General features: G+C 37.9%; 4 protein-coding genes across 6 annotated transcripts; 3 read left to right on the top strand and 1 right to left on the bottom strand.

The window, feature by feature from the left end:
• Positions 1–104: 104 nt before the first annotated feature.
• On the top strand, positions 105–3,474 carry SrpRalpha (signal recognition particle receptor alpha). The gene is made up of 12 exons (XM_066400982.1): positions 105–293; positions 352–751; positions 895–1,018; positions 1,071–1,227; positions 1,280–1,424; positions 1,485–1,625; positions 1,679–1,827; positions 1,886–1,983; positions 2,038–2,141; positions 2,193–2,293; positions 2,344–2,553; positions 2,606–3,474. The coding sequence occupies exons 1-12, from the start codon at positions 177–179 to the stop codon at positions 2,729–2,731; spliced, it is 1,872 nt and encodes a 623-aa protein (XP_066257079.1). The 5' UTR covers positions 105–176; the 3' UTR covers positions 2,732–3,474.
• Positions 3,475–3,849: 375 nt separating this feature from the next.
• lva (lava lamp) lies at positions 3,850–14,630 on the bottom strand. Of its 2 annotated transcripts, XM_066400974.1 has the most exons (15): positions 14,537–14,630; positions 14,300–14,470; positions 14,090–14,253; positions 13,103–14,031; positions 12,784–13,044; positions 12,490–12,594; positions 12,191–12,438; positions 11,997–12,138; positions 11,760–11,947; positions 11,565–11,702; positions 5,841–11,504; positions 5,454–5,779; positions 5,155–5,398; positions 4,754–5,106; positions 3,850–4,688 (listed from the first exon to the last, which is right to left on the bottom strand). In XM_066400974.1, the coding sequence occupies exons 2-15, from the start codon at positions 14,462–14,464 to the stop codon at positions 4,442–4,444; spliced, it is 9,174 nt and encodes a 3,057-aa protein (XP_066257071.1). In that variant the 5' UTR covers positions 14,465–14,470; positions 14,537–14,630; the 3' UTR covers positions 3,850–4,441. The 2 variants fall into 2 exon arrangements, with proteins under 2 accessions (XP_066257071.1, XP_066257072.1); XM_066400975.1 differs by lacking the exons at positions 14,090–14,253; positions 14,300–14,470; positions 14,537–14,630 and having other exon boundaries at positions 3,854–4,688; positions 13,097–13,121.
• A 472-nt stretch (positions 14,631–15,102) lies between these two features.
• Positions 15,103–17,033, top strand: LOC136416223 (mitochondrial ornithine transporter 1). Its single transcript, XM_066401303.1, has 4 exons — positions 15,103–15,583; positions 15,713–15,949; positions 16,241–16,540; positions 16,589–17,033. The coding sequence occupies exons 1-4, from the start codon at positions 15,493–15,495 to the stop codon at positions 16,900–16,902; spliced, it is 942 nt and encodes a 313-aa protein (XP_066257400.1). The 5' UTR covers positions 15,103–15,492; the 3' UTR covers positions 16,903–17,033.
• Positions 17,034–17,334: 301 nt separating this feature from the next.
• On the top strand, positions 17,335–24,970 carry LOC136416119 (monocarboxylate transporter 12-like). Of its 2 annotated transcripts, none has more exons than XM_066401140.1 (8): positions 17,335–17,468; positions 20,121–20,240; positions 20,878–21,154; positions 22,913–23,139; positions 23,192–23,387; positions 23,446–23,772; positions 24,345–24,536; positions 24,594–24,970. In XM_066401140.1, the coding sequence occupies exons 2-8, from the start codon at positions 20,133–20,135 to the stop codon at positions 24,752–24,754; spliced, it is 1,488 nt and encodes a 495-aa protein (XP_066257237.1). In that variant the 5' UTR covers positions 17,335–17,468; positions 20,121–20,132; the 3' UTR covers positions 24,755–24,970. The 2 variants fall into 2 exon arrangements, with proteins under 2 accessions (XP_066257237.1, XP_066257236.1); XM_066401139.1 differs by lacking the exon at positions 17,335–17,468 and adding an exon at positions 17,596–17,745.
• The last annotated feature ends 288 nt before the right edge of the window (positions 24,971–25,258 follow it).

Raw genomic sequence — 25,258 nt, forward strand, 5'->3', positions numbered from 1 at the left:
TCACGATAATGTGGTTTTCTTTCTAGCTTATAAGAATTAGAGCATAATAGTACTCTGCTTATTCAGCAATCCTCAAGACTTCTGACGTGATGCGCCATGCTAGTGAACGACGTGTACTAGTGGAGTTTTCGCGTGCTTTAAAAGACTTTTAGTGCTAGTTGTACAAATTTGGAAACATGTTAGATTTATTTACTATCTTCACCAAAGGGGGCATAGTACTGTGGTACTTCCAAAGCACCAGCCAGCTGTTTACCTCTTCGGTAAATGCACTAATCCAGAATGTCATCTTGCAGGTAAATCCATTCAATATGTTCAAATCTCCTTTTGCAAATAGCCCCCCTTTCTTACTAGGAGAGGCCTACAAACACTTTCGAGAACAATGGCCTCCTGCTCCAGTACAAACTAGACAACGAGTTTGATTTGGTGTTTGTGGTGGCTTATCAGAAAATTCTCCAGTTAAGTTATGTGGACAAGTTTTTAAATGACATACATCTGGAGTTTCGAGACAAATACAAGAATGAGCTTTCAAACAAGAGGTTTTTCCAAGAGTTTCAGTTTTCGGACAGCTTTAATACCGCCCTTCAGAAAGCGGTGGAATGGGGAAAGATACAATCGAAAATTCCCAAACAGATGCGAACCTTCGATGAGTCTGGGAAATCGAAAAAGACTGTAAGTTCAATGATTGAGAGGAAAGGTGAGGAGAAATCTGCCAAGAGAGATAAGAAGAAGGAAGTGAATTTTGCTAAAGAGAGTAAGTCAATACAAGATGCAATTTTAGATGAAATTGAGTCAAAATAAGGGGGACAAAAATGGTTAGTGTGACTTTATTTTTCTGTCCTTCTGGCTTCAATTTTGACACCAATAAATTAGTCCTTAAACCAATTTTCCCTTTAGATACAACTGTTGAATCTCCACCCTCTTCAACCTCACAAAATGGCACTTTTGGTGAAGACACTTTGGCAATGAACAGGGCTAAGTTCGCGCAAAAAATGGCCAATAAAAAGAAATCTGACAGCAAGTAAAAACATTTTTATTGTGCTTTACATCTCATACATAATTCTTTCCTGAAGGAAAAGTCCTAAAGTTACTAAAAGTCCTACTCAAGAGAAAGCAGGTAAAAAACCAAGAGTGTGGGATTTGGGTGGCACTAACAAAGACTTGGGCAATCTTGAGAGGACTTCCGATCGTCCTGAAGATGCTAAAAGTCACTTTACCCCCGATACTGAAGTAAGATGCCTTTTACTGGGTAGTTCTTCCATTTATTTCAATCTACATTCAGATCGTTGGTCAAATGCAAGGCGGCATAAAAGACCTTGAAGTGGAATCATCTGATGATGAATATGATTCTGACCAGGAAGTACAAAAAGATGAATCAAAGAAGCCTTCTAAGGGAGGGATGTTTTCTATATTCAAGGGACTTGTAGGTAAGATCTTTTAATTATCCCTTTAAGAGGAATTTTCCGTAATATATTTTAAACCATTAGGCTCAAAAAATCTTACAACTTCCGACATGCAACCGGCCCTCGAAAAAATGCGCGATCACCTTATTGCTAAAAACGTAGCTTCTGATATAGCAATTAAATTGTGTGATTCTGTGGCTACGAAATTAGAGGGGAAAGTTTTAGGTGAATTTACGTGGTAATTTTTCATAGCTCAACAAAAAGGATGGAATTTGTAGGGACGTTCGATTCGGTTGCCACCATTGTCAAGAATACTCTTACCGATTCTTTGATACAAATTCTAAGTCCGAATAGGAGAGTTGATATTTTAAGAGACTGCTTGGAAGCAAAGAGAAATGGAAGACCTTTTGTTATGAGTTTTTGTGGTGTAAGTAGTAATGAGCAAATCTGAGGGAGATTCTGCAATTCCTTGTGCTTCTTAATAGGTTAACGGCGTTGGAAAGTCCACTAATTTATCAAAAATTTGTTTCTGGTTGATTGAAAATGATCTACAAGTACTTATAGCGGCCTGCGATACTTTTAGGTAATTATATAAGAATATCTAAACTAAGATTTGTGTCCTAAAAGTAAATTCCAGAGCTGGGGCTGTAGAGCAACTCAGAACTCATATGCGTCACTTAAACGCTCTGCATCCACCAGAGAGACATGGAGGGAAACAAATGGTGCAATTATACGAAAAAGGTTGGTTTAAAAATTCGTTTTTTTCAGCCTAAGTAAATGTGTTGATTCAAGGGTATGGCAAAGATGCAGCTGGAATTGCAATGGAGGCAATTAAGTTCGCCAAAGAGTCAAAATTCGACGTAGTTCTCATTGATACTGCTGGTAGAATGCAAGTTAGTGTTGTGTCATTGCCTATAGCTTTGTCTCATTTCTATTCCTTTAGGATAATGAGCCCCTAATGAGAGCTTTGACTAAATTAATCAAAGTAAACGAACCGGATTTGGTGCTTTTTGTGGGGGAAGCTTTAGTCGGGAACGAAGCCGTGGACCAATTAGTTAAATTCAATCAGGCCTTGGCCGACTACTCTTCTACATCCACTCCACATTTGATCGATGGGATTGTCTTGACCAAATTCGACACCATTGACGATAAGGTGAACGAACCGTTTTTCAGGGACAAAAAGATTTTCTGATGTTTTCTTTCAGGTTGGTGCCGCGATTTCTATGACTTATATCACAGGCCAACCAATCGTATTCGTGGGCACTGGTCAAACGTACACGGACCTTAAAGCTCTAAACGTAAGAGCAGTAGTGCATTCTTTAATGAAATAATTTGGATCAAAATATTCTCGGTTCTCCACGTGATAAAAATAATTCGATTTAGTGCCTCAGAAATTTTAATTTAATACTGCCATAATAATATATAAGGTGTCCCTAAAATAACTGTGCAACACGTGACTAAAAATAAGGTGTTCTAGGCAAATTAACCTATATCCAATTTTGTAGTGAAAATTTTACAAGATACATTTTTTTTTAATATCAGCTTGTGGCAGAGAAAAAATTAGTTATTTGTACAGGGGGTAACAAAAATATAAACTTTTATTTACGAACCACGTGCTTTTTTTAATATTTCAACACATTAAAAAAAGATCCCGCCCACGTCAAACTACGTTAATTTATGTAGTAACTCTTAGTTCCAAAATTAGTGAAAATCGATAAAAGCGTTTAGCAATTATTTCAAAAAAACGATATTAATTTGACTACTTTGGCGTCCTGTAGCGGCAAAACGAAGTAATATTGGATATAGGTAAGTTTGTCTAGAACGCCTTATTTTTGATTCAGGAATTTTTAGTTAAGCGTCGTACAGTCATTTCAGGGATCTCCTGTATATTGTGACGATGGTTTTTGTTTGGTGTGGATTTAATATTTCAATTGATCAATTCAACTCAACAAGGTAAATGTATATAATTATTTTTACAAGGTGATTGTTTTGATTTATAGTAATTTTATATTTTTAATTTTTTTTTGTAGTTTTGTTAAGTATCAATATTGTTAATATACGGTTATTATAAGTTTCTGGTTTCTCTTATTTGAGTTGTACCTAAGGTTAAAATCCAGAGTATTTTAATTCTGAAATTGGAAAATAGTCTGTTTTCTGGATATCTGAGGGGTGCGTCGTCGTTTTCATATTATTTCACTATTGTTCTTTGTATTTTAAAAACAATAACCACAGATTGTTGTTTTTAGTAGCTTTATTCACTTTCTTGAACATTTGGCGAATGTAGTTTTGTTCACATTCTACATTATTTTATTAAATTTCTTGATTATTATTTAAATTAAATTTATCATGAGTTGGCTTCAAACCACTCTTGCATCGCAGCCGATAATAAAAAGCAATTAATTACTGTTAAAATTTCAGAATATATTTGAATCATATTACACCAGAAAAGTTAAATTTTTTCTTATATTCTATTTGGCAATCTAACCTCATGTATAACAATAGGTTGGAACAGTGAAATTGCACACTATTCTTAGTTAAATCCAACTGAGAATTACATTCACTCTTTACTTAGGGCTCAGCAAATTGTAGAAAAGCAAAAATTAACGGTAAACTAAAAATTTATGAATGGTGAATGCGCAAAATGTGTGAAACACTCTAAAATTCCTACCCCTACTCATGTGTGAGAGGTCATTTCTAAATAGAATCAAAGAAAAAAAGAACAATCCGCCTCAAAGGTATAGAATATATTTAGAAAAGTTTAAACAAAAATATACAAGAAACAACAATTTTAATTTTCGCACCTAACTATACCATAGAAAATTGTTAAGACCCTAATTATCACACCATTTAGACTCTCAAAAATTAACTGAAAAAGTTCGGATTAAACATGCGTAAATCATTGCCCACTTCAGTACCATTTTGTGGTCAAATCTGGCTTTAGTCCATTACGATAGGAATGTCGAGGACTGGCGCAATTTTTTAATTTTTCGTACCGACTTATTCATCTTTAAACTTATAACTCTAGGAGCGGCGAATTTGTGCTATGAATCGTTGGCCTTAGGGGGGTTCTTGCCCCATAACCAGTTGAGGAGGACTTTGGAAGGACTCTGAACATCACGAGAAAGAGTGTAAGTCGCATCTACCAGCTTCGCAGCTGCCTCCGGAGGCAGCTTTGACGCTTCATTTATGTGCTGCTGCATTATCGCCAATTGTTGCAATCGCCTTGCTTCCTGTTCATCCACAAATGTTTTATCTTTCTTATAGCCAATATTCCGCAATTCCGATAATCTGCAAATAAAACAAAATTTCTTTCTCAATCTCAATTTTGTCTTCTCAGAGAATCTAGTACATACTTTGTAGCTAAGTTTTTTTCACTCTCCATTGAATCTTTGGCTGCTTCTGCTGTACTGTTCAATAAATGCGTTGACGTGGATTGGATTTGGCTATTATCCCTTAGCTGCGGACTAAATGTATTATCATTGTCACCCGCAAATCTTCTTAATTCCTCTTTCTCTCTTATGGCATTAGAGAGTCTCAACTGCAGAGTATCTCTCTCCTCTAATAATTGAGTCAACTCCACAGTCAGCTCTTCACATCTCACGTCCCTTTGATGTAGCATATACAAGGCGAGATCCAGCTCTGCTCTGCTCACAAGTTCAGTAAGATCATCGTCTGTGTAAGAGCGTGTATTTGGGGTGGTTTCCTGCTTCAAGAAATAAAAAAATAAATTCAGAATTAATGTTAAAACACTTACATTAGAGTAAGCTGGAGTAGGTTGTCTCATGACCGGAATTCTTCCGACATCCATTTCTGCTATTAAACTATCATACTGTAAGCTTTTGTCGAACAAATCTTTCTTTAGCTGTTCGATCTTGGCAACTTGATCCTCGATCAGCAATTTAAGCTCTTCCAGCTGTTTGGTATCTTCATCTACCAATTGGGTGCGTTCCTTCAGTTCCAGCACAACCTGTTCCTTTGCTGCTATCTCCTGATTCAATCTATAACACCGAACTTTTCTTAAACCATACATCGACTTTTTTCTTCAACACAAACCTTTCTGCATAGCTTTGATTCGCACTGGCAAGCTCTTGAATTTGACTCCTCAATGTGGCCACATCGATGTCCTTATTCGATAACAATTCTTCATAATGTCTTTGAACCTCAGTGAGTTGATTATTTTGTAACATTTCCACCGAACTGTGGTACTCCCTCTCTCTTTGATCGACCAGATCCTTTAATCTGGAGTTTTCTTGTTCGTAATAGACATGAACTTGTTGGTGTTGCAAAATGTTTTCATTGGCCGATTGGAGAGCCTGAGATTGCTGCGATAAATCACCTTTCGCCTTTGCAAGGTCAGTTTGGGTCTGAGAAAGGGAGGTCTAGAACCAGAAACTTCATTATTGGATTTCTAATAAAAAATAGTAACTGTAAGCGACTTACCTGCATTTCCAAGTATTCTTCCTTTAGTTTGGCAAACGCGCTACTTAGCTCCTCCACCATTTTGTCGTGATTTTCACCTTGCAAACGTGAAATTTCCTTCCTCGTGCTCTCAATTAACTCATCTTTTTGGTAAAGACTTTGCTGCAGCGATTGTTGTAAATTTTCATATTCTCGAATCTTTCGATTACTATCTTCTATGGTTAACAGACAATTTAAATGTTCCTGCCTTAGCTTATCTAGGTCTAGCTGAACGGTTTCAACCGCTGTTTGTAGACTCATTAATTCTGAGTTTAAACGCACTATTTCCGCCTCTTTTTCATGAACAACACTCAATTCTCTCTCTAAATCCTCAATTACTTGATTAAGCCCTATAATTTCCCTGCCTTTTTCTCCTGCAAGGCGATTTAGCCTTTCTTCCCACTCTTGAATGTCATGAGTTAATTTTAGAATTTCGCTTTCCCTTTCTCTATTCGATCCCAATTGGCGTTGGAACTCTTGAAGAATATCAAGTTTTTCGTAGGAAATTGGAGAAGTGGTGTTCTTCTCTAAAATCGAGACGATTTCTTCAACTACTTCTCGTTTTTCATCGAATTGTTTTTGGGTAGTCTCAATAACTACGTTAATGGCAGAGAGTTTCTTTTCTTTCTCTGCATTGTCCAGTCTCAGTGCCTGCAACTCCTGATCCAGAGATGAATAATTAGAAAGATTGTTTTGGATTTCCTCAATTTGCCTATTTTTCTCTTCCAAGGATTGATTTAGGGCGTTAATAGTGTGCTGTAAGCTGCCAATTTGCTGCTGCAGCGCCGACATTTTGTCCACTTCATTCTTGATCTCCTGATCAACGTTCTTCCTCAGCTCATTGTTTTCATTCACCAGGACGTTGCACTTTTCTTCCAATTCCTGCATGTCTTGCTTCAGCTTTTCTTGGGCAGATATATAGTCTTTTTCTACAGCTTCTAAATGTATTTTCCAACTTTCTGCCACATCAGATCCACGTTGGTCCACTTGAACTTGCCAGTTTTCATTTAGCTCATTCATGAGTGCATTGACTCTATCTTGAAACTCTTGTTCCTTGTTCTGACTCTCAGTTAAAAGTCTCTGGATTTCCGTATCTTTGGTTAGTTTCTCCTCTTTTAATTGCTCAATTTCCTGAGTAATTAATCCTAAAGATTCCTTGTTTAATTCCAGCTCCCCTGCGATTATATTCTTTTCCTCAATTCTCTGTTGCAACTGACTATGTAGTACCTGTTTCTCTTGCTCCAGAGCGTTCTTCTGCACAGCAAATCCTTCCAGCTCTTTGATTCTTTCTTGAAGTTCGTTAATTACCTCTTGGCTCTGTCGTATTTGCTCTATTTTATCCTGCAACGCTGCTTCGAAGTAATTATTCTTTTCTGAGGCAGCGGATTGAAGATTCTTTTGCAGTGCTTCTAATTCACTATTTTGCCCAGAAATAACCTCATCTTTCTCGCGTAGCAGCACATTCAAATGATCAATTTGCGACCTCAATTCGGAGGTCTCAAACTGACTGTCGAAAGCTTGATCCAGTTGTGACTTTATTATTTGATTTTCTTCAATTTTCAAACGTAGTTCCTCGTGAGTTTGAGCTAGTAAGCTTTGTAGTTCAAATTTTTCTTTTATAGACAAGTCCAATTTGCTTTGCACCTCACTGACTTGCTTCTGTTGATTTTCCAGATCAAATGTCTGTTTTTCTTTGAGATCTATTTGGGATTTCTCCATATGTCTTTCTAGCTCAAACACCGTAGCCTCAGTGTCTCGAAGAGTCTTCTCTATCTGAGCTTTCTCTTCTATTAAAATTTGCTTTTCTACTTGAAGCTCTGTGATTCTCTGTTTAACTTCCTCAAGCTCCTTGTGTAAGTTTTGGTTCATATTTCTAAGTTCCTTTAATTCTTCTTCGTTTCCACTAAATTTGTTTTTCTCAGATTCAAGCCTCTTGGCAGTTTGCTCCTCCAGCAATGTTTGCAGCTCTTCATTGTCCAGACTCAAGTCTTTAATCGTGTCCTCCAGTTCTTTGATTCTACTCGCTTGATCCAGATTCGACGTTGTCGGTTTTTGTGGATTTAAAGAACCTTCATGCGTCCACTCAAACTCCTTCAACTTCTCAGTGGCATCTTCGCATTTCCTTCGCAGCCTGTGCACCTCTGCATCTTGGATTTCTTTCATTTCTGTTAATCTATCGTTAGCTGCCGTTAACACGTCAACTCTCTTTAGCAAACTACTCTTCTCGGTTTTCTCCCTTTCGTGCTCAGAACTAAGCTCCTTGACTCGCTTCTCCAGCTGCTGCACTTGTCCTTTAAGCTCTTCCTGAATGGTTTCGTTCAAGTCAAAAAAGCCCCCATCGTCAGGTTTTTTCGCCTTCAATTCCTTGCATTTTTTTATCAATTTCCCCGATTTTACCTGCAACTGCTTGATTTCCTCTAAATGATTTTCTCTCTCAATTTGTAGTATTTTAATGTTCTCTTTCAACTGCTGCACTTCCAGAAGCAGATTCTTGACTTGAGGGATGTTTTCCTGGGAGCTTAAATGCTCGGCTTCAAGACGCGCCTCTTCAGGCCCCCAGGCCCAACCGTCATCATTCTCTTCAAAAGCCTCGAGACTCTGCGGTTTATCTTCTTTGTTGTAGCAGAGATATGCATGTTTAGGTTGCGCCTGTGGCTCTACTACCGGCCCTTTCTGCTCTCCGATACTTTGATCTGTAGCTTCAAACTCCAACTTTTGCATTTCACGTTTATCCGTTTTTTGCTCGGCTACTGCTGCTTCAGACATTATTTGGGATTCCACTTCTTTGCAAGTTGAGGGTTTGGGATCCTCATCGTCAAAGCAAATATATGCTTTTTTAGCCTGGACAACTTCCTCTATAGGATTTGAATGAGGACCAAATAATTCATTAGTGGGGGCATATTCCAACGCTTGCATGGCTTGTTTGTCGGGTTCCAAAGCTTCTGGAGATAATATTTGAGACTCCAAATCTGACTTAGGATGATCGTAAATCATTTCCGTTAAAGTATTAACCATCTCCGTGCACTGATCCAACGCAATCTCCTTCTCTTTATCTACGCTGTATAGTAGAAATTCCAGGGCTTTGATTTTTTGCAATAGTGCTTCGCGCCCTTCCTCGATGACTGGGGTCGTTTGGGCAGCTCGGGAAATTTCAATATTCGGAGGGCGATTTACTGCCTGACTGGATTGTTGTTCAAACCAATTTTCTGCTGCCCCCAGCGGTTGCTGTGCAAACGCACTAAAAACCGGTATTTCCTGCTGTGATTCTGCAATTCCGTTCCGAGCCTCCAGATTCACGTTGACGGGCTTTTGTGTGGACTCATACGAGGCTTCTAATGAGGAGTTTGCGAAAAGTAGAGCGTGATTTTCTTGCTGCAGCCTTTCAAGTTTCTCTCTCAATAGTTTAACCTCAGTTAAATTATGTTCTTCTTCAACGTTCGCTACTACAGTTAATTTAAGTCCTTCCGCAGATGTGAGTGCCTCAGGAGCTTCGAAATAGTCAAGTTTTTGCGAGGATTGGCACGATGCTTCTAAAGTGTCTTTGGCGAATTCTAAGGCTTGAATTTGAAGTCTTAGGCCCCCAGATTCTTCCTGAGATCCCTGCAATTCTCTTCGCATTCCCTCCAAATTTTTCTGGGATTCCTCTAGAGATTTTTGAAGACTTACTTTCTCCGCGACCACTTCTTCTAGTTGCGTTTCCAGCACTGCAAAACTTTGCTTTGCGAGCTCAACTTCCTGGGAAAGCTGCTCGATTTTTCTATAAGATTCTTGGAGATTCAAATTTGACTCATTATTGCGCTCTTTCGCCGCCTGTAAATCTTCCAAGAGAATCCGCACTTCTTCCACTTTAACTTCCTCAGTTTCTTCCATTTTTTTTCTAACATCAACGATTTCAAGCCCAAGCTCCTGTTCCCTCTCTTCTAACTCCTTAACCCTTTCTTGTAGCTTCTCATTATCTACTGTAAGCTCATTTTTGGCCTTAATCAACGCTTCCAGCTGTACCTGATAATCGCTCTCAAATTTCTCATAATCAGATACATTTCTGCGCTGCAACGCCTCGTTTTCGCTTTGTATGTGTCTTTGATTTTCTTCAAGAAAAGTTACATGGTTTTTCAATGTTTCATTAGCAGCTTCAAGTTCCTGTAAACTCTCTTGAGCTCCCTTCAATTCGCTGACGCGATCATGGGATTTCTTGAGCTTAAATTTCAGCTTTTTAATAAGCTCCTCTTGCTCATTGTTCTTTTTTCCAATCTCTGATAACTCTTCTAGTGTTTTCTGCCATTTTTTCTGCAAAGCTTCGTCGTAAGAAGTAACTTCGGACAAACGCATTTCCAACTCATCTTGAAGCAGAGCTTTCTCTTTAAAATCAGTGGAAGTTAAGTCCAGCTTCTCATTTAACTGAGAATTGGCCACTTCCAGTTCGACTTTGACTTCCTGGAGCTTCCTCACGTCCTCCTCAAGCCGGGAAACTCTCTCCTTGTAGTGCATAATTTCCCCTTCATTGGTTTCAAGCAAGAGCTCTAACTCTCGGATTTTGTCGTCAGGATTGCTCTGTAAGAAGTCGGGAGGCACTTCGTGGAGACTGGCGGACATTTCTTGCTGTAAGTTGGTCTCTAGTAATTTCTCTTCTTTGTGCTTTAATTCCTGAATGTATTGCTGTTGTTCTGCATTGATTTGTTGTAAAGTCTCTATTTCTTCTCGCAGAACTCTTAGTTCGTCGCTAAGGTTTGCACGTTCCTCAGTTTTTAATTCAATAATTTGCGTCTTTTTCCTGTCCTCAGTTTCCCACCTTTCTTTCTCGGCTTTAAAAGCTTCTTCTAATTCTTGATAAGCCTGAGTCTTTTTCTTTAAATTTGCGGCAATTTTCTTCATTTTCTCCAGCTGTTCCTTATTCCTATTACTTAATTCCAACACTAGCTTCTGATCGTCGCTGTCAAGCTTCTGTTGCAGCTGCAAATACTTTTCTTTGATGTCTTCGCTGACGGTCTTAAACGAGCGATCCTTCTCCTCAATATCAATCTGAAGGCCCTTGATTATGGCATCCTTGTTGCTGACTTCTTTGGCCAGTTTTTCCAGTTCTCCCTCCTTCAATTCCAGTTGATTATCCAGCTCAAATATTCGTCGATTAACTACCAAAATTTCCTCATTTAACCTTTGGATTGTTTGGTTGTTATTAGCGAGTTCTTCTTCGTATTCATTTGCTTGTTCAATTTGCGTTTTTAGTGTTGATTTCAATTCGTCAAGTTCTGACCCGATAGCTTCAAATTTACCCTCTTTGTTCTGCAGTTCGTCAATCACACTATTTAGCTCGCTAATGTTAATGTGCAGCTCTTGAATGTCTCGTTCGCGCTCCTCCAACCGGATTTGAAGTCTGTTAATTTCATCTGCTGATTTAATCAGTTCGGTTTTGTTTTCTTCAATTATTAGTTGATAGTTGTTGATCTCGTCCAAGTCTGAGTTTAATTTAGAGTCCAAATTCGTGTTGTTTTCTACTACTTCTCCAAGTTTTGTTTCCAGATCGTATTTCTCTTGCATAACTGAGTTGAAGTCTTTAAGTGTTTGCTTCAATCGGTCGTTTTCCTGGACTAAGCTTTGAAATTTGGCCTGCAGCTCCTTTAGCTCTAGAGTTAAATGGGCAGACTCTCCCTGGAACCACATAAAAAATTAATATCAATAAAAAACACTCAACTCGTAGCAACTTCGCACCTCTTCGAGTTTATCCTTCTCCAACTCTCCTAATTTCGCAGACAACTCTTCCTTCTCATGTTCAAGCTGCTCTTTCTCATTCTGCAGCTGTTCATAAGTCTCCTCCAGTATGTCCCTGTTGTTCTCAATCTCCTGCAACTGTTTAATGAAACTTATTAACAACTTGAACCTGAACTAAAACTTCCTGAAACCCACCTTAACATTTAAGGCACAATTTTCCTCTTTCAAACCCTCCATCTTTTGCATCACCTCCTTCCTCTCCTGCGTGAACATATCGATCTTTTGCAGCAATTCCGCGGTATCCTCGTTGAGTTGCAACACTGTTTCGTTAAGTTCTGCTGGTGGGTCGTCCTCAGGAGATTTCAGATGAGGTTCTGATATATCTAAGTCATATTTTGAGTATAAAATTAAGAGTTTAATTTAAAGTTTCACCTTCGGGGTTTAAGTGCTTTTGATACGCTGCAAGTTCCAGTTTCTCTTGTTGCGTTAAGCCCTCCACGATTTCGATGCTTTCGGCGGAAGAAACTTTCTCGGCGCTTAATTTCTCCAGTTTGTCGATTAGGTCCATGTTCTCCTAATTAATTCATTATTTTATGATTTTGTACTCGTTATTGAGAAATAATAACCTGAATGTAAATTTCCAATTTAGAGTTCAATTCCTGCTTCTCTTTCTTAGCGTTTTCTAGTTCTTGCAAAATCCCTTCTTTTTCTGCTTTTAAGAAATCTATTTGCTCATTTAGTTTACTCTCTTCACGTTCCAGTTTTTCTATTTGTTCTTCATAATAAATGGAAGACATTTCTGAGGACACCTGACTGCTAACTTTCACTTCTTCTTCAGCTTTCAACTTTAAATCGTCCTTCAATGATAAGACCTCTGCAAATTTCAATTAATGATACATTTTGCAACAGTTTCAATACTGTGTACCTTCTTCAAGAATTTGAATGACTTTGTCCTTTTCATCCAATTGCTGCTCAGCAATATCTAATTTATTCTTGAGGTGTTTAAGTTCTGTTTCAACATCCGATTGGTCTGAAAAATGTATATAAATTTAGTAAATCTAATTTAATAATAAATGAAAAATAATGTACCAATTTGGAAGGTAATATTTGAATGTCTAACAACATTATATCTTAGAACATACTTGCAATGCATTTAAAACAAAAGAGAGGTAAGATGTTGCCATTTATGGAAAAATTTCGGAGTTTCAATGTAACTTACCTTCTTTGCAGCTAGTGGTAGAATCAACCATTTTCAATTGCAAATTTCCCTTTTCATCTTCGAGTTCAGCCACTTTTTCATTTAATTTACTAATCTCATTTTGTAGCTGTGTTATTAATGCATTAGAATCATTCATTCTCTTAAATTGATCTAGTTTCTTGTTTAGCTCTTTAACCTTTCCCTTCTGAACTGCCCTCATTTTAATCATACTCTTGTTACTCTCATCCAGTTGTTTTTTTAATTTAGAAATCTCTTCATTTTCTGTAATTAATGAATGATAAACCAAACGTGAATGAAATGGGAGGAGCTTTACACTTACCATCTTTCAAAGCCAGAACAGAGCTTTTTTCCTTGGAAATAGTACTGACTTTTGCAGCCTCCTCTAATAGCCCAACCTTCAGTAGGTGTTCAGAGTTCTCCTCAATTAATTTCTTGTTTGTAGTTAAGATTTGTTCATTTTCTTCCGTTTTAGCTTGTAAATTTAACCTTGTTTCTTCTAGTTTTAGTTTCAAATCATTTAATTCATCAAGAAGTGCAGAATTTTGACAAATGGTAGCATTTTCTAACTGTGATATTTTCAGTAACTGTTTGGAATTTTCACTGGTAACTTCCTCCAATTTCATTACCAAATCTTGTTTCTCTAACTGGATATTTTCAATTTCTTTTTGTAAAGCTTCTGTAATATCTGAACCTTCCTCTAAAGAAACTTTTCCTACATTTTCAACTCTTTCCAGTTCCAGCTTTTTATTTATATCTTGCAGCTCAGTAATTTCAAAATTCTTCACCTTCAAATCATTAAGTAAGCTCAATTGTCTTGCTTTCATTTCAGCCTCTAAAGTGACAAAATTCTCCTGCATCTGCCTCATTTGCTCTTTTGTCTCTTCCAAGGCATCCAAAGTTCTTTTCCCTTTTTTACTCAAACTGTCTGACATTAAAGTTATAGCTTTGGTTCGGGCATCAATAACTGAGTCTTTTTCTTTCAAATTCTCTTGTAAATCTATTATAGTCCCTTCAAGTTTTTGACTTTTACTCAAAAGCTCTGCAATTTTTCTTTCTTTTATTAGTAAAATATTGTACACTTCTTTCTGGGGAGTGTTTTCATTGTATTCTAGATTTTTCACATCTAGAAGGGAGCTGTTATGGGAGCTAGAACCAGCTAAAACTTGAGAATCTTTCAATTGAGCTTGCATCTGAGAAACCATCTCTTCAATGCCTTTCTGACTCTTTCCCCTTTCGGCTAATTTAGCCCTGAAAACAATGAGATTCTTACTATAAATACATGGGCTTATGGATAATAAATACTGACTTGTTTTCTTCTAGTTGTTGCCTTAGAAGATTCATTCTTTCCTTCTTACTTGCATCAATATTAGCACTACTTGTAGATATATTAGGACTACAACTAGCTTCCCCCTTTTTCTGTTTAAATCTCTTGGCTCTGGCCTTGTTTAAAGTATTAACATATTCTTCTACCTATAAGAAAAACTGAAGATTTCCAGAGAAAATAGAAACAACTTACTTTATCTTGGGAAACACTACTCTGTTCTTTTCTAAGCATTTCCTTTAACTGCGCTATGAGCACGAGTTGCTGCTCATTCTGATCTTTGAGCTCAGTAAGGGCTTGTTCTTGGGAGGGTCCTTTAACTTCGGTCCCCCCAGGATCAGGATTCTGATCCCCCCACATTGTGCGCTAAACCTTAAGTTTATTCGTGAATCTTGTTTACATTGTGTTAAGGCTTTAGAGCGGTGTACTCACCTAATTTTAAGTGGTATTTTATAGCTTTGCGACAGGAAATAAGGAAGCCTTTAAGCGGAAAAACAAACTTTAGAAAAACTAGAAAACCTCCACGTACACACAAGACATAAACATATGGTTTTGACGTTGTCATTATGACGTTTTACAATGTTATTGTTATTTACGAGAAGATTTATCACAAATCTGTAACGGTGAATGTTGCCATTATGTTAAATCTTCATATTTTCCTTTCACTAATTTCTATTGGATATTGAAGTTCGCATTACTTCAGAGTTTTCATTTTACAAAATTGAAATTTTCATAGCTGACACTAGCGTTTATATTAATTTAAATCGCAAGGACATACAAAATTAATCAGACGAAGGCTTAGGTTAACATGCAATGCAGCATTGCCAAGTCAACGATCGTAGGTAGGCATTTCGTATACGTTAAATCACTTTGACATTTCACCTAACCTGCAAAAAAATTTGAATTCAAAGGAAATTCTGTTTAATGTGTGAAAATAGTTAAAATTTTATGTTAATTCTTGTTAAAATAAGACTAAAATTGTAAATGTGTGATAGCTGAGATGTTAATTAAACAAATTTCGCAAGTTCCAACAAGCCAAACTCACGATTTTAAGTATTAACGTGATTACAAAGTTAAGAAGATATAAAGTACAAACACTTACAACACAAACTTACACAAAAAAGGCATTTAAATATATAAAAATAACACGTATCATTGGTTTTATTCAATTTCAACCATATTTCAACATTTCCTGTTATATATAACAATCCTTCGTATTTGGAAACTAAAATGTGACAATTACACATTCTTATCTCACAAGTGCTTTCCTGATAAACAAATGGTTAAAAACGCATCTATTATAACCTCATGGCAATTTACTACTTATGAATCTTATGAATGAACTATGAGCGCATGTGGTGCTATGTTTTGTTAGTAAAGTAAGTAAAATGGTACCTGAAGAACCTGAAAACTACCCTTTGAGTGAGAATCAGAATCATGTTAAGGATGGAATAATAGATTTTACTGCAGGATGTTTAGGTAAGGTTTCAGATGGTATATCGTATTGAAGTATGCATTGATTTGAACACTCTTTAGTGCTGATTCATCATTCCTGGAGTTTTAAAATTTGAATTTCATTTTCATGCCTAACTATTTATGTTTTTTTAGGTGGTATAGCTTTGGTATATGTGGGACAACCCCTCGACACTGTTAAAGTAAAAATGCAGACTTTTCCTTTACTATACACAAATATGGTTGAATGTTTTCGAAAAACATATGTGCAGGATGGTATTGTAAGGGGACTATATGCAGGAACGGTACCTGCATTGGCGACTAATGTAGTTGAAAACTCAGTGCTCTTTTTGTGCTATGGGTTTTGCCAGAAACTCATTATGAGAGCCACAGGTGAGAAAAATTAGAATTCAATATAGTGATAAAGAATTAAAAATAACTTTGACGAAAACTGGCAACCATGCGATGTTCATTTGTCAAGTTTTTACTGTGGGGTTATATGGAAGTGACCTTAGCTGGAGACCAATGTGCAGGATGATGCAATGTTGCCAACTTGTCAAATAATTCCCAGCTTCACTTTATTTCTATACAAAATTTGATTTTCCTTTGAGGGTTGTTTTATATGCTTTCTTCATAACAAACAAAAATTTCAGTGCTTAAAATCATCTTAGGGTGTTTTTTTAGGCGCTACAAATGGAGAAGATCTTTCTGTATTCTCAAACGCATCTGCCGGATTCCTCGCATCGTTTTTCTCGTCAGTCGCAATTACCCCAACGGAATTAATCAAGTGCAAGCTGCAAGCAATGCACGAGGTTAACAGCCAGTTGCTGGCCAATGGAGCTGCCCATGTAAAATATATCGGGCCCTTGGCGTTAACGCAGGAAATTTGCAGGGCTGAAGGGCTAAAGGGGATGTTTCGGGGATTGGTGCCAACTTTAGCTAGGGAAATGCCGGGGTATTTTTTCTTTTTTGGAGGATATGAAGGTTTAATTTTTTCTCAAATGAAAGCAAATTAAAAAAAAAAATTTACAGGTACGCGGGAGCTTTTGAGGAAACCCAATGAAAAAAAGGAGGACATAGGGCTTTGGCAGACAATGCTCGCAGGGGGGGTCGGTGGAGGGGTTTTCTGGACCACAACCTTCCCTTTCGACGTCGCCAAATCACGCATTCAAGTGAACAATCTGAATGAAAATTTAGTCACTACAATTTCGAAAATTGCCCGAAACGAAGGAATTGGCGCTTTGTACAAGGGCTTGACGCCCACGTTATTACGCGCCATCCCCGCCACGGCCACCCTGTTCGTCACCGTGGAATATTGCAAGAAGTTTTTAAATTATTTATTTTAGCGTTAATAAAACTTTGAGAGGGTTATTTTTACTTATCTAGTCCTGCTTTAAGCCACAGTTTTGCTCTCTAATCGTCATAAGAGAATCGGTGTATGGATAATTTTTAAACAAAAAATGTAAAGATTTTTCCTATAAATGATTAAATAATTGATATTTGAACATAAATCCCATGATTTCTTTAGTTATCCATAAATTATCCCCAAACATCCATTTTGATTTGGCACTGCGGTGATTGATAGCAGGAGAAAGAAAATTGGATAGGTCCACTTGCGGATTCGCATCTTGCGGAAAACCCCCATGATTTCGGCCTCCCATGGAAAGTATTTTCGCATTTAAACATCCGATGAGATAGTCCACGAGCTGATTAAATTCTTAATAGCTTACACAATTTAGTTGTTCCACTGCAGTAATTAAAGTACTGCCGCCAATTAATACATTTGTAGACCAAGTGATAATCACGTGCAAACGTTTTTTAATGGGACTTTCAGACAAGTTTTGATATAATAACGCTTTAATCAATTTCTGTGTACCCATGAGTTGAAATCCGCTTATCTGCCTTGATTTCGGTAAGTGTTTTTTAACATATACGATTCTCCTCTTGTGCAGTTACATAGGCTCGTACGGTACGCCACTGCTCAGACTTTACATTTATGTAGATAGCAGTTTATCTGTAAAAGATTTAATTGTTCACATCAATATTAATTCCCTTGAGTTTACAATTCTAAATCTTTTGTTTGTTGGTCTTGGTGCGGCTGCAGTCGAAGAGCTCGAGTTGATCTTTGGAAATTCGAATTTAGTGCTTTTCCCTTGTGATTCAAACTCAAGTGAAACTTTCACTAGAAGGTGAGCCAATTATTGTAGCTTTAATAAGCCCTAGCTGTAATTCCAGCTTATTTGAGTGTTTAATTGAAGCGAACGAGTTGAGCCTCTCATAGGCAAGTTTACCATAAGTGGAGGAGCTGAGCGGGCCGAGGCTTTCTGCCACAGTCGAAAAATTATTTTTATATTTATCGTCACTATTTTTGCCTCTCGGGCCGTCCGTGCTATTTTATCACTACGAACGTGTTTGTTCTGGCCGAACTCACAAGGCGAGCAAATAAACCATTATTTGGGGCGATAATTTCTAGTGATTCACTTAATCGTAGCAAATTAAACTGCAACTAAACATTCAGATGAGGCCGCTTTAAAGTTTTCATGGAAGCAGGTCAAGAAACGGCTCGTTGAATCAGGCCCATATTAGACATAAATAGATGCACGTTAGTGTGCTTAATACGATCACGTTTCATAACATTCCTCTATCCTCAAATAATTTGAAGAAGTGCCCGTGGAGTTGTTGAAATTTGATATTTCTTATTTGCGCTCTCCGTCGTGCTCCTATGGTTCTCGAGATATCTGTAGGTTGAGTAATCTTGTTAAGCCCTAAGGGTGCGTATTACGGTTGAAAAGTGATTGCGAAATCCGCAGGGCGCTATTTTTGCCCATTTAAGACTATAAAATTGTTATTGTCTTAGATGGCCAAATTGAGATATTTCCTCGTGTTTTTATTTGTTTTCCGACGGTTTTGGAGATCGACTTCGAGCAATTTTAAGCCTAAAAGTACAGTGGACCCTTCGAGCGCGTGCGCAGTCACCTCTCTAGAGTTGGAAAAATGTTTTTCTTTTTTAGGTGCCTTTTAGAGCTTCCGAAAAGCTCCTACATTTCTCTCTATATTTGTGAAATTATCACTAATTAGAGATGAGTTTTTAAGGTCCATTAAGTGCATTTATACTGCTTAAATTCAGCTCTGACGATAGTAAAATTTTCGCTTTCTTTCGGTGAGGTAGAGGCTCTAAATGCTTGTTGAGTCGTTACTCTAACTAAAGCAGAGCTTTTGAGCTATTTCAGCGTAGTTAGACGCCTCAGATCCTCCTCCAAAAATTGTAAAACACTTTCCTTCTTAGATGCCCTTTGGACGCCCACAGAAGTCCTAAAAAATTCACATTCAAAGACGCTGAAAATCCATACTTGTTTTTTGAATTGTTTAACGAATCTCTTATCTCAATGAATGAGGTAGAGATAACAAACATAACTCGTAAAACTGAGACGGATGAACTGATTAATTTAAATTGAATCGATCTATCGGCATTTGTGATAGGTCAACGTTTTCTTCAAATAAATCCAAAATGGTTTGAGATGCGAAAAAAATGCAAGAGGCAAAAAAGACTCGATGTTCAATTTTACGACCCCAAACTGGCTTTCGGCACGCACCTGAAACCAATTTGGGGCAGCCGAATGGGGCCTAAGTCCAGGAATAATAAAATTTACCATTCCAAGTTGCGGTGGGGGGTAAAAAGGGGCCCTAGAATAGGAATGATATTTTAAAGAAATTGAACTATATACAGAAAGGCTCAAAATATACAAAATGGCTCGAAATATTTAAGATGACGTAAAATATACGGGATGGATCAAAATATACAGGATACTTCAAAATACACAGGATGGCTCGAAATATATAGAATGACGTAAAATATACAGGATGGAGCAAAATATACGGGATACTTAAGAATACATAGGATGGCTCGAAATATACAATATGACTTAAAATATGCGGGATGGGTCAAAATATATAGGATGGTTCAAAAAGATCTGACCATATTAGATTCCAAATTTCCAAGATTTTGACTGAACGATTGAAGCCCATCGAAGTACTATAGAACATCTTCGTTTCGATAGCCGCTAATGGATGATCGCTATCATGTCTCCTTAGCGACTTTTATCTCACTTTATAGGTCATGTTGATTGGTAATCCACGTAACATATGAATGTTGAATTGACGTAAAACCATGAAGGTAGTCACTTCTTGACGCAATTAACGCAATCGTTGACCTTCCCCAGCCGAGCACGAGCTCATCGTGTGACTTTTCCTATTATTATAGTCTGGATGGCAATATAATCCCAATTGCCTGGATACCTGGACTGGAAACGACGCACTACAACGTGGAATTAATAAGCCCTTAATTTAGACACCACTTGACGATTCTTGTGAGAGATGAATGATCGATATTTGCATTCGCAATTGGCCCTAACTGATTAGCCCGACAAGTTTCAGGAACAATTATTAATAGGTCACACTTCACGTAATCTCATGAAATCAAGGGGAAAATGCTTCGAGTGCACTAGGGGATATTCATATCTAATTCGGGTCTTGCAGGGTTTTTTATCCGGCATTTTTCTTCCAGACTGACACGACCATGACGAGCAGAGCGCCTCAGAAAGCCTCGGAGCTCAACAAAACCCCGGAGGAGCCTCCAGATGGGGGCTGGGGCTGGATGGTGGTTCTGGGGGCTGCTATAATCAACGTAAGTTCTTCCACTCTTCGAAAAGGAAGGATCGCGGGTGGCGTAAACTAGGTCGTAAGGAACCGCACTTCAAGTGCTTATGTGTAAACCATCATTCACGTCGATCAATAATAGTTGTTATGTTAAGGTTACCGAACAATGTCAACGATAATTTGAGAGTAAACACACGACTTTGTCCTTTGTGTTTACCGTTTAAGCATTGGGACGAATTAATTGGTTAACATACCATTCCTTCCTTGTTCTAAAATTAGATTTGTTTTCAACTAAAATCTTGTGACTTTGTTGTTCCCAATAAAGTGGGGCTTTCACTTGAATTTTTGAACACGGTATCAGTAACGGATTGGAATAACATATTTTCAAAAACATCTGTCTTCCATAAACCCATAAATCGTCGTATTTTTGATAGGAAGTCATGTGCTCTGTGGAGCTTCACGCCAGATAAAAGTGCTGGGTCTCGTGATTGTGATTTCAATAAGAGTAATTAACCGTGTCAAGTGTCGCACACTATCACCAGAATATTTATGTTTACTTGCGTACTTTTAGCTCGAATTTATATACAAAACACAAATTTTTCTGATCTTTTCACCTACTCAAAAACGATATCGTCCAGGAACTCAATCAAGCTTCACTCTTTTAGACCGTAAATCAAGCCCTTTTCTCGGTCTTCGGGCTGATTTTCGGGGAAACCCTAAAAGATATGGCTGGAGGACACGCCACTGGCATCACCCTAGTGATGGCAGTTAGTGTGTGCGTCACTAACTTCTCAGGGTTGCTTGTCGGGCCTCTGATGAAGCGAGGCATTAGTGTCAGGACCATCACCATGTTCGGGGTGGTCTGCGTTGGAGTTGGCATGATCCTCTCCAGCTTTGCCACCGAGATATGGCACATTATTATCAGTTATGGATTTTTTACTGGTAGGTATCAGGAAAGTTGGTCCGAATGAAAACTCTCTTTCGTCGCTTTAAAAGTCATGATGAATAACAGACAGAAAGGGAAATTTATTACGGGAGCTGTCAATTGTTATTGCCAGCCTCGTTGGAAAATTCCACATTTGGGCCACTTTTTGAGCCACATGACAATAATCTAGAAAATTTGTTTTGATGCCAGATATCAAACTGAGCAATTTTTGACGCGTTGAATGTACGAGAGATAATTTTTTTTCAAATTCCGGTGAGCCAGCAAAAACACACGAGGTCAGCAAAACATGCTTTATTATGCATACAAGTTATTTATATATCCAAACTACTGTTTGAGATAGGCACCAAGGACATTTAGAAATTTGTCGTAACGGCAAACAAGTTTTTTTATACCCCTTTCATACCAAGTTACTGCACTAAACCAATCCTGCACACACCATTTCAATTCCTCGTTTGCATCGAATCGTTGTTTCCTCAACCACGTTTTATCTTAGCGAACATGTGAAAGTCACTTGGTGCCAGGTCGGACACGTACGGTGGATGATCAAACACTTTCCATCTGACGTTTGATATGGTTTGATAGATAGATGATTAATTGATACTAAGCAAAAACCGTATCCCTCCAGCAACTGAGTATCCACAGCTTCTGCACGGAACTTGAAAAAAATAACCCTCGTATATAACACGTAACGTATTGTCGTGGAAATATTTCAGAGACGATAGCATTCTATAGAGTAATGACAGAACGCTAATAGATCTAAGGTCAAAAACGCGCCATTTTTGATATGTAGGGTGGCATGGTTTCACATTTTTCTCATATTTTACGTTTTTCTTACGTACACCTTGAGCTAAATTTATGGCAATGGAAAACGTCAAAAATCAAAATAAAATTATTAAAGTGGCCGAACCTTAGCCATGGCATCTTAGATTACAAATCGGACTGGGCTCCCTTAATTTCCATCAAAAGTTATTTTTGAAAATTCTACGAAAACTGTGAAAGATATGAAAATACTACAAGAGACCCAAAAATTGAAGTATTGAAGAGGGAATTGAAATTTGGTATCAGAATTTGTACAAGGTGTTTCAAAAAATATACAAGACATAAAATAGTATGTGATCCAAAAAAACATAACACTCTATATAAGGTTACTAACAATTTTGACATTTTGTTGCCGAGGTTTTTAGAGGAATTAGGTGTACGAAATTTCGAAAATTTAAATCAAGACAAGCGTGAGAACTCAAAATATGAGAAAAAATGTGAAACTTCGCCACTCTGTGTACATCGAAAATGATGCGCTTTTGCTCATGGGTCTATTAGCATTTTTTTACCGTTTTGCAGAGGGTTATCGCCCCCTGAAATATCTTCATGATGATATGTTACACTCTGTACAAAAGTCAATGGTGCATCATCATCTTTTAAAAAACGTTTAAAAATTCTTCCTTCTTCCTCCCATTCTCCTTGTTTGATATAAATACATAATAAAACTAATCTCTTGGTAAATTTCGCAATTTTGAAGTGGAAAATAACCCATTTCAGTAACATTATTAACTTGTTTACAAGTTGTTAACTCATCCAATAAAATAATAGATATGATTTTAAGAATAATCAACTATCTGCACGTGATGCCGCTATGTGCACACTCGTGAGACTGATAATTGTTTTTTTAATCGTGTTTTAGAGCATCTTTACTAATTTTTCCGCTACGTTTATATAGGAATCGAGCGCAACAAAATTTTTCTCTCTATTTCCCCTAGGCCTAGGCTTAGGAGTAATAGCTTCATCCACATTCCTGGCAATCAGCGAATACTTCACCAAAAGGAAGAGCACTGCCGTGGGTCTATCCATGGCAGGAACCAGCACTGGTCAAATGATAATGCCCATTTTTGTCGGGTTGCTCCTTAAAAACTACGAATTTCACGGGACCTCGCTCATACTGGGCTGCATCAGTTTAATTGGAGTCGTCGGGGCCTTCCTGTTCAAGGTACGGAGCCACGCAATCCTCATTTTTAACCTTTTTAAAAGGTCCATTGCAGCCGGTGCTCTGTTGTAAAAAATCGAAAGAGGAACTGACCGCGGAAGAAGGAAAGTACGACTTGAACAGCAATTCTGAGAGTGAAGAGGTCAAGACCGATTTAAACAAGTGCGAGTCTCAGTCTCTGCTGCAAAAAGAGGTGAAGCCGGTAATTCAAGACTCCAAGATAAAAGACCCCATTGGAATCGTCTCCAAAGGTCCCAAACCCTCCGCAGAAGTCCCAATTACGCAATATCTTCATTATAAAAATTTCAGAAAGCATGTTCCAAAAACGCAGCTCTTGCTTGAAGCAGGTCATCAATACCTGGGACCTCCATCTCATGAAGGATTTTAGATTCGTTCACATGTCGTTGGGACTGGGGCTGTGCTATGTGAGTTCCATCAGCTTCAGCACCTTTTTTCCCATGTTCTTGCAAGACGAAGTCAAGTTTGATATGTGGCAAACCACCACGTGCATGACTGCTTTATCTGCAGCTGACATCGCGGGAAGGATGACCATGCCGGAAATATTCAGGAAACTAGACATGGGGAACAGGTCGCAGTTTATGGTGGGGGCGGTGCTTTTGGGGATCTCAAGATCAGGTAAAGTCAGTTTTGACTATGGTTTTGAACGAAGCGGAAAGTCAATTGGCGCAACAATGACAGACTTATGTGGAATGCGCTGTGTGCGAGAGAGAGAGAGAGAGAGAGAGAGAGAGAAATTTATTTGCATTTTTTGTAAAAGCTTTTTTCTCGCCGGTATTCGAATTCCCGACTGTGTAATATCGGAACGCTCTAAATATTGCTGTAAACCAGAGCAGAACCAGTTTTTCCAAGTTTTTTTCCAAATTCAATCCTTGATATCTCGAGAACTTGGGGATAACTGGCTCTAAAAATGCCAAATTGTTTCTTTTTCGGTTTCAGGTGCGTGATATTAAATTTTTAGAACCACGTATGGGATTCCAATTTAAAGTTCCCCCAGTGATACTTAAAGCAAATCAAATACTTATAATTCATTTATCCTCTGAAGCAGCTGGTTTTTCATTCATATTATTCACGCAACATTATCCGAACATCAATGCTACCTCTCACGAGTTTGCTGAATGCATAATGACTCAAATTAAAATTCCTCTTAAGGCTTTTTAGCGAGGTCTTGCCTGTATGTTTCTTTCTAGTACTGGTTTACCTCACATCCTACCAAGGCGTCCTGGCGGTCTCGGTGATCGTTGGCTACATAAGGAGCATAACCATCATCAACCAAAACTTGGTCATATCCGAGTACATTCCGAAGAACGAGCTGCCTTCCGCAGTGGGCCTTAACATGGTGGTTAAGGGGTTTTTCGTCATGTCAGTAGGGGAACCTTTAGGTGGGGATTACGCCTCGAAAAAAGGTTTTTTTACGGTTTTTTTTTTTGCGATTTTAGGCATGCTCAAGGACGCTTTTGACTATGACACGTGCATCCATCTCCTGGACATTATAATTCTTTCTGTGGTCGGTTTCTGGCTTATCGAAATTGTGCTTTACAAGAGATGCTGTAAAGCTGGAAAGGCTCCGGATTCCGCGGTGACCACTCCAGCTGCCTGATCCCGGGGGATCCCGGTTGTTAAGACATAAAATATTTACTTAATAGATTAACGAAGTATGAACGTTCCCCATAGGATTTGAGTGACTGTGCCCTTTTAGGGTGTTTCTGAGCAGACTTTGCGAATTTTTACTTAAGTGCGTACCTAAAACGTATTGTGATATTTAGTTTTTTAGCCAGATTTATGAAGGAAAAATAAACGATTTTAGTTTTGTAAATTTCCGGGCACTTTGTGTGTCTTTCAATATTAAAATGCATAAGACTCTTTTATCAAATTATGCCCTCTGCTTCGCTGATTTAATAGGAAATACTTTTCCCTTTTTGCCTTTCAGTTCGGAATATTACTTTAACAAAGTTATTCAGTTAATAATTTACGATATTGTCGCACAAAGGTAAAACTGAAAGCAAACTTTTAGGGTTATTGAGAACTCAAGGTAGGTAACAATACAAAGCCGTTTAGCTTTTACTTTGAATATTATTTTATGAAATTAAAACGCTAATTTTCT

Source organism: Euwallacea similis, chromosome 22 (assembly GCF_039881205.1).
Source record: "Euwallacea similis isolate ESF13 chromosome 22, ESF131.1, whole genome shotgun sequence".
NCBI lineage: Eukaryota > Metazoa > Arthropoda > Insecta > Coleoptera > Curculionidae > Euwallacea > Euwallacea similis.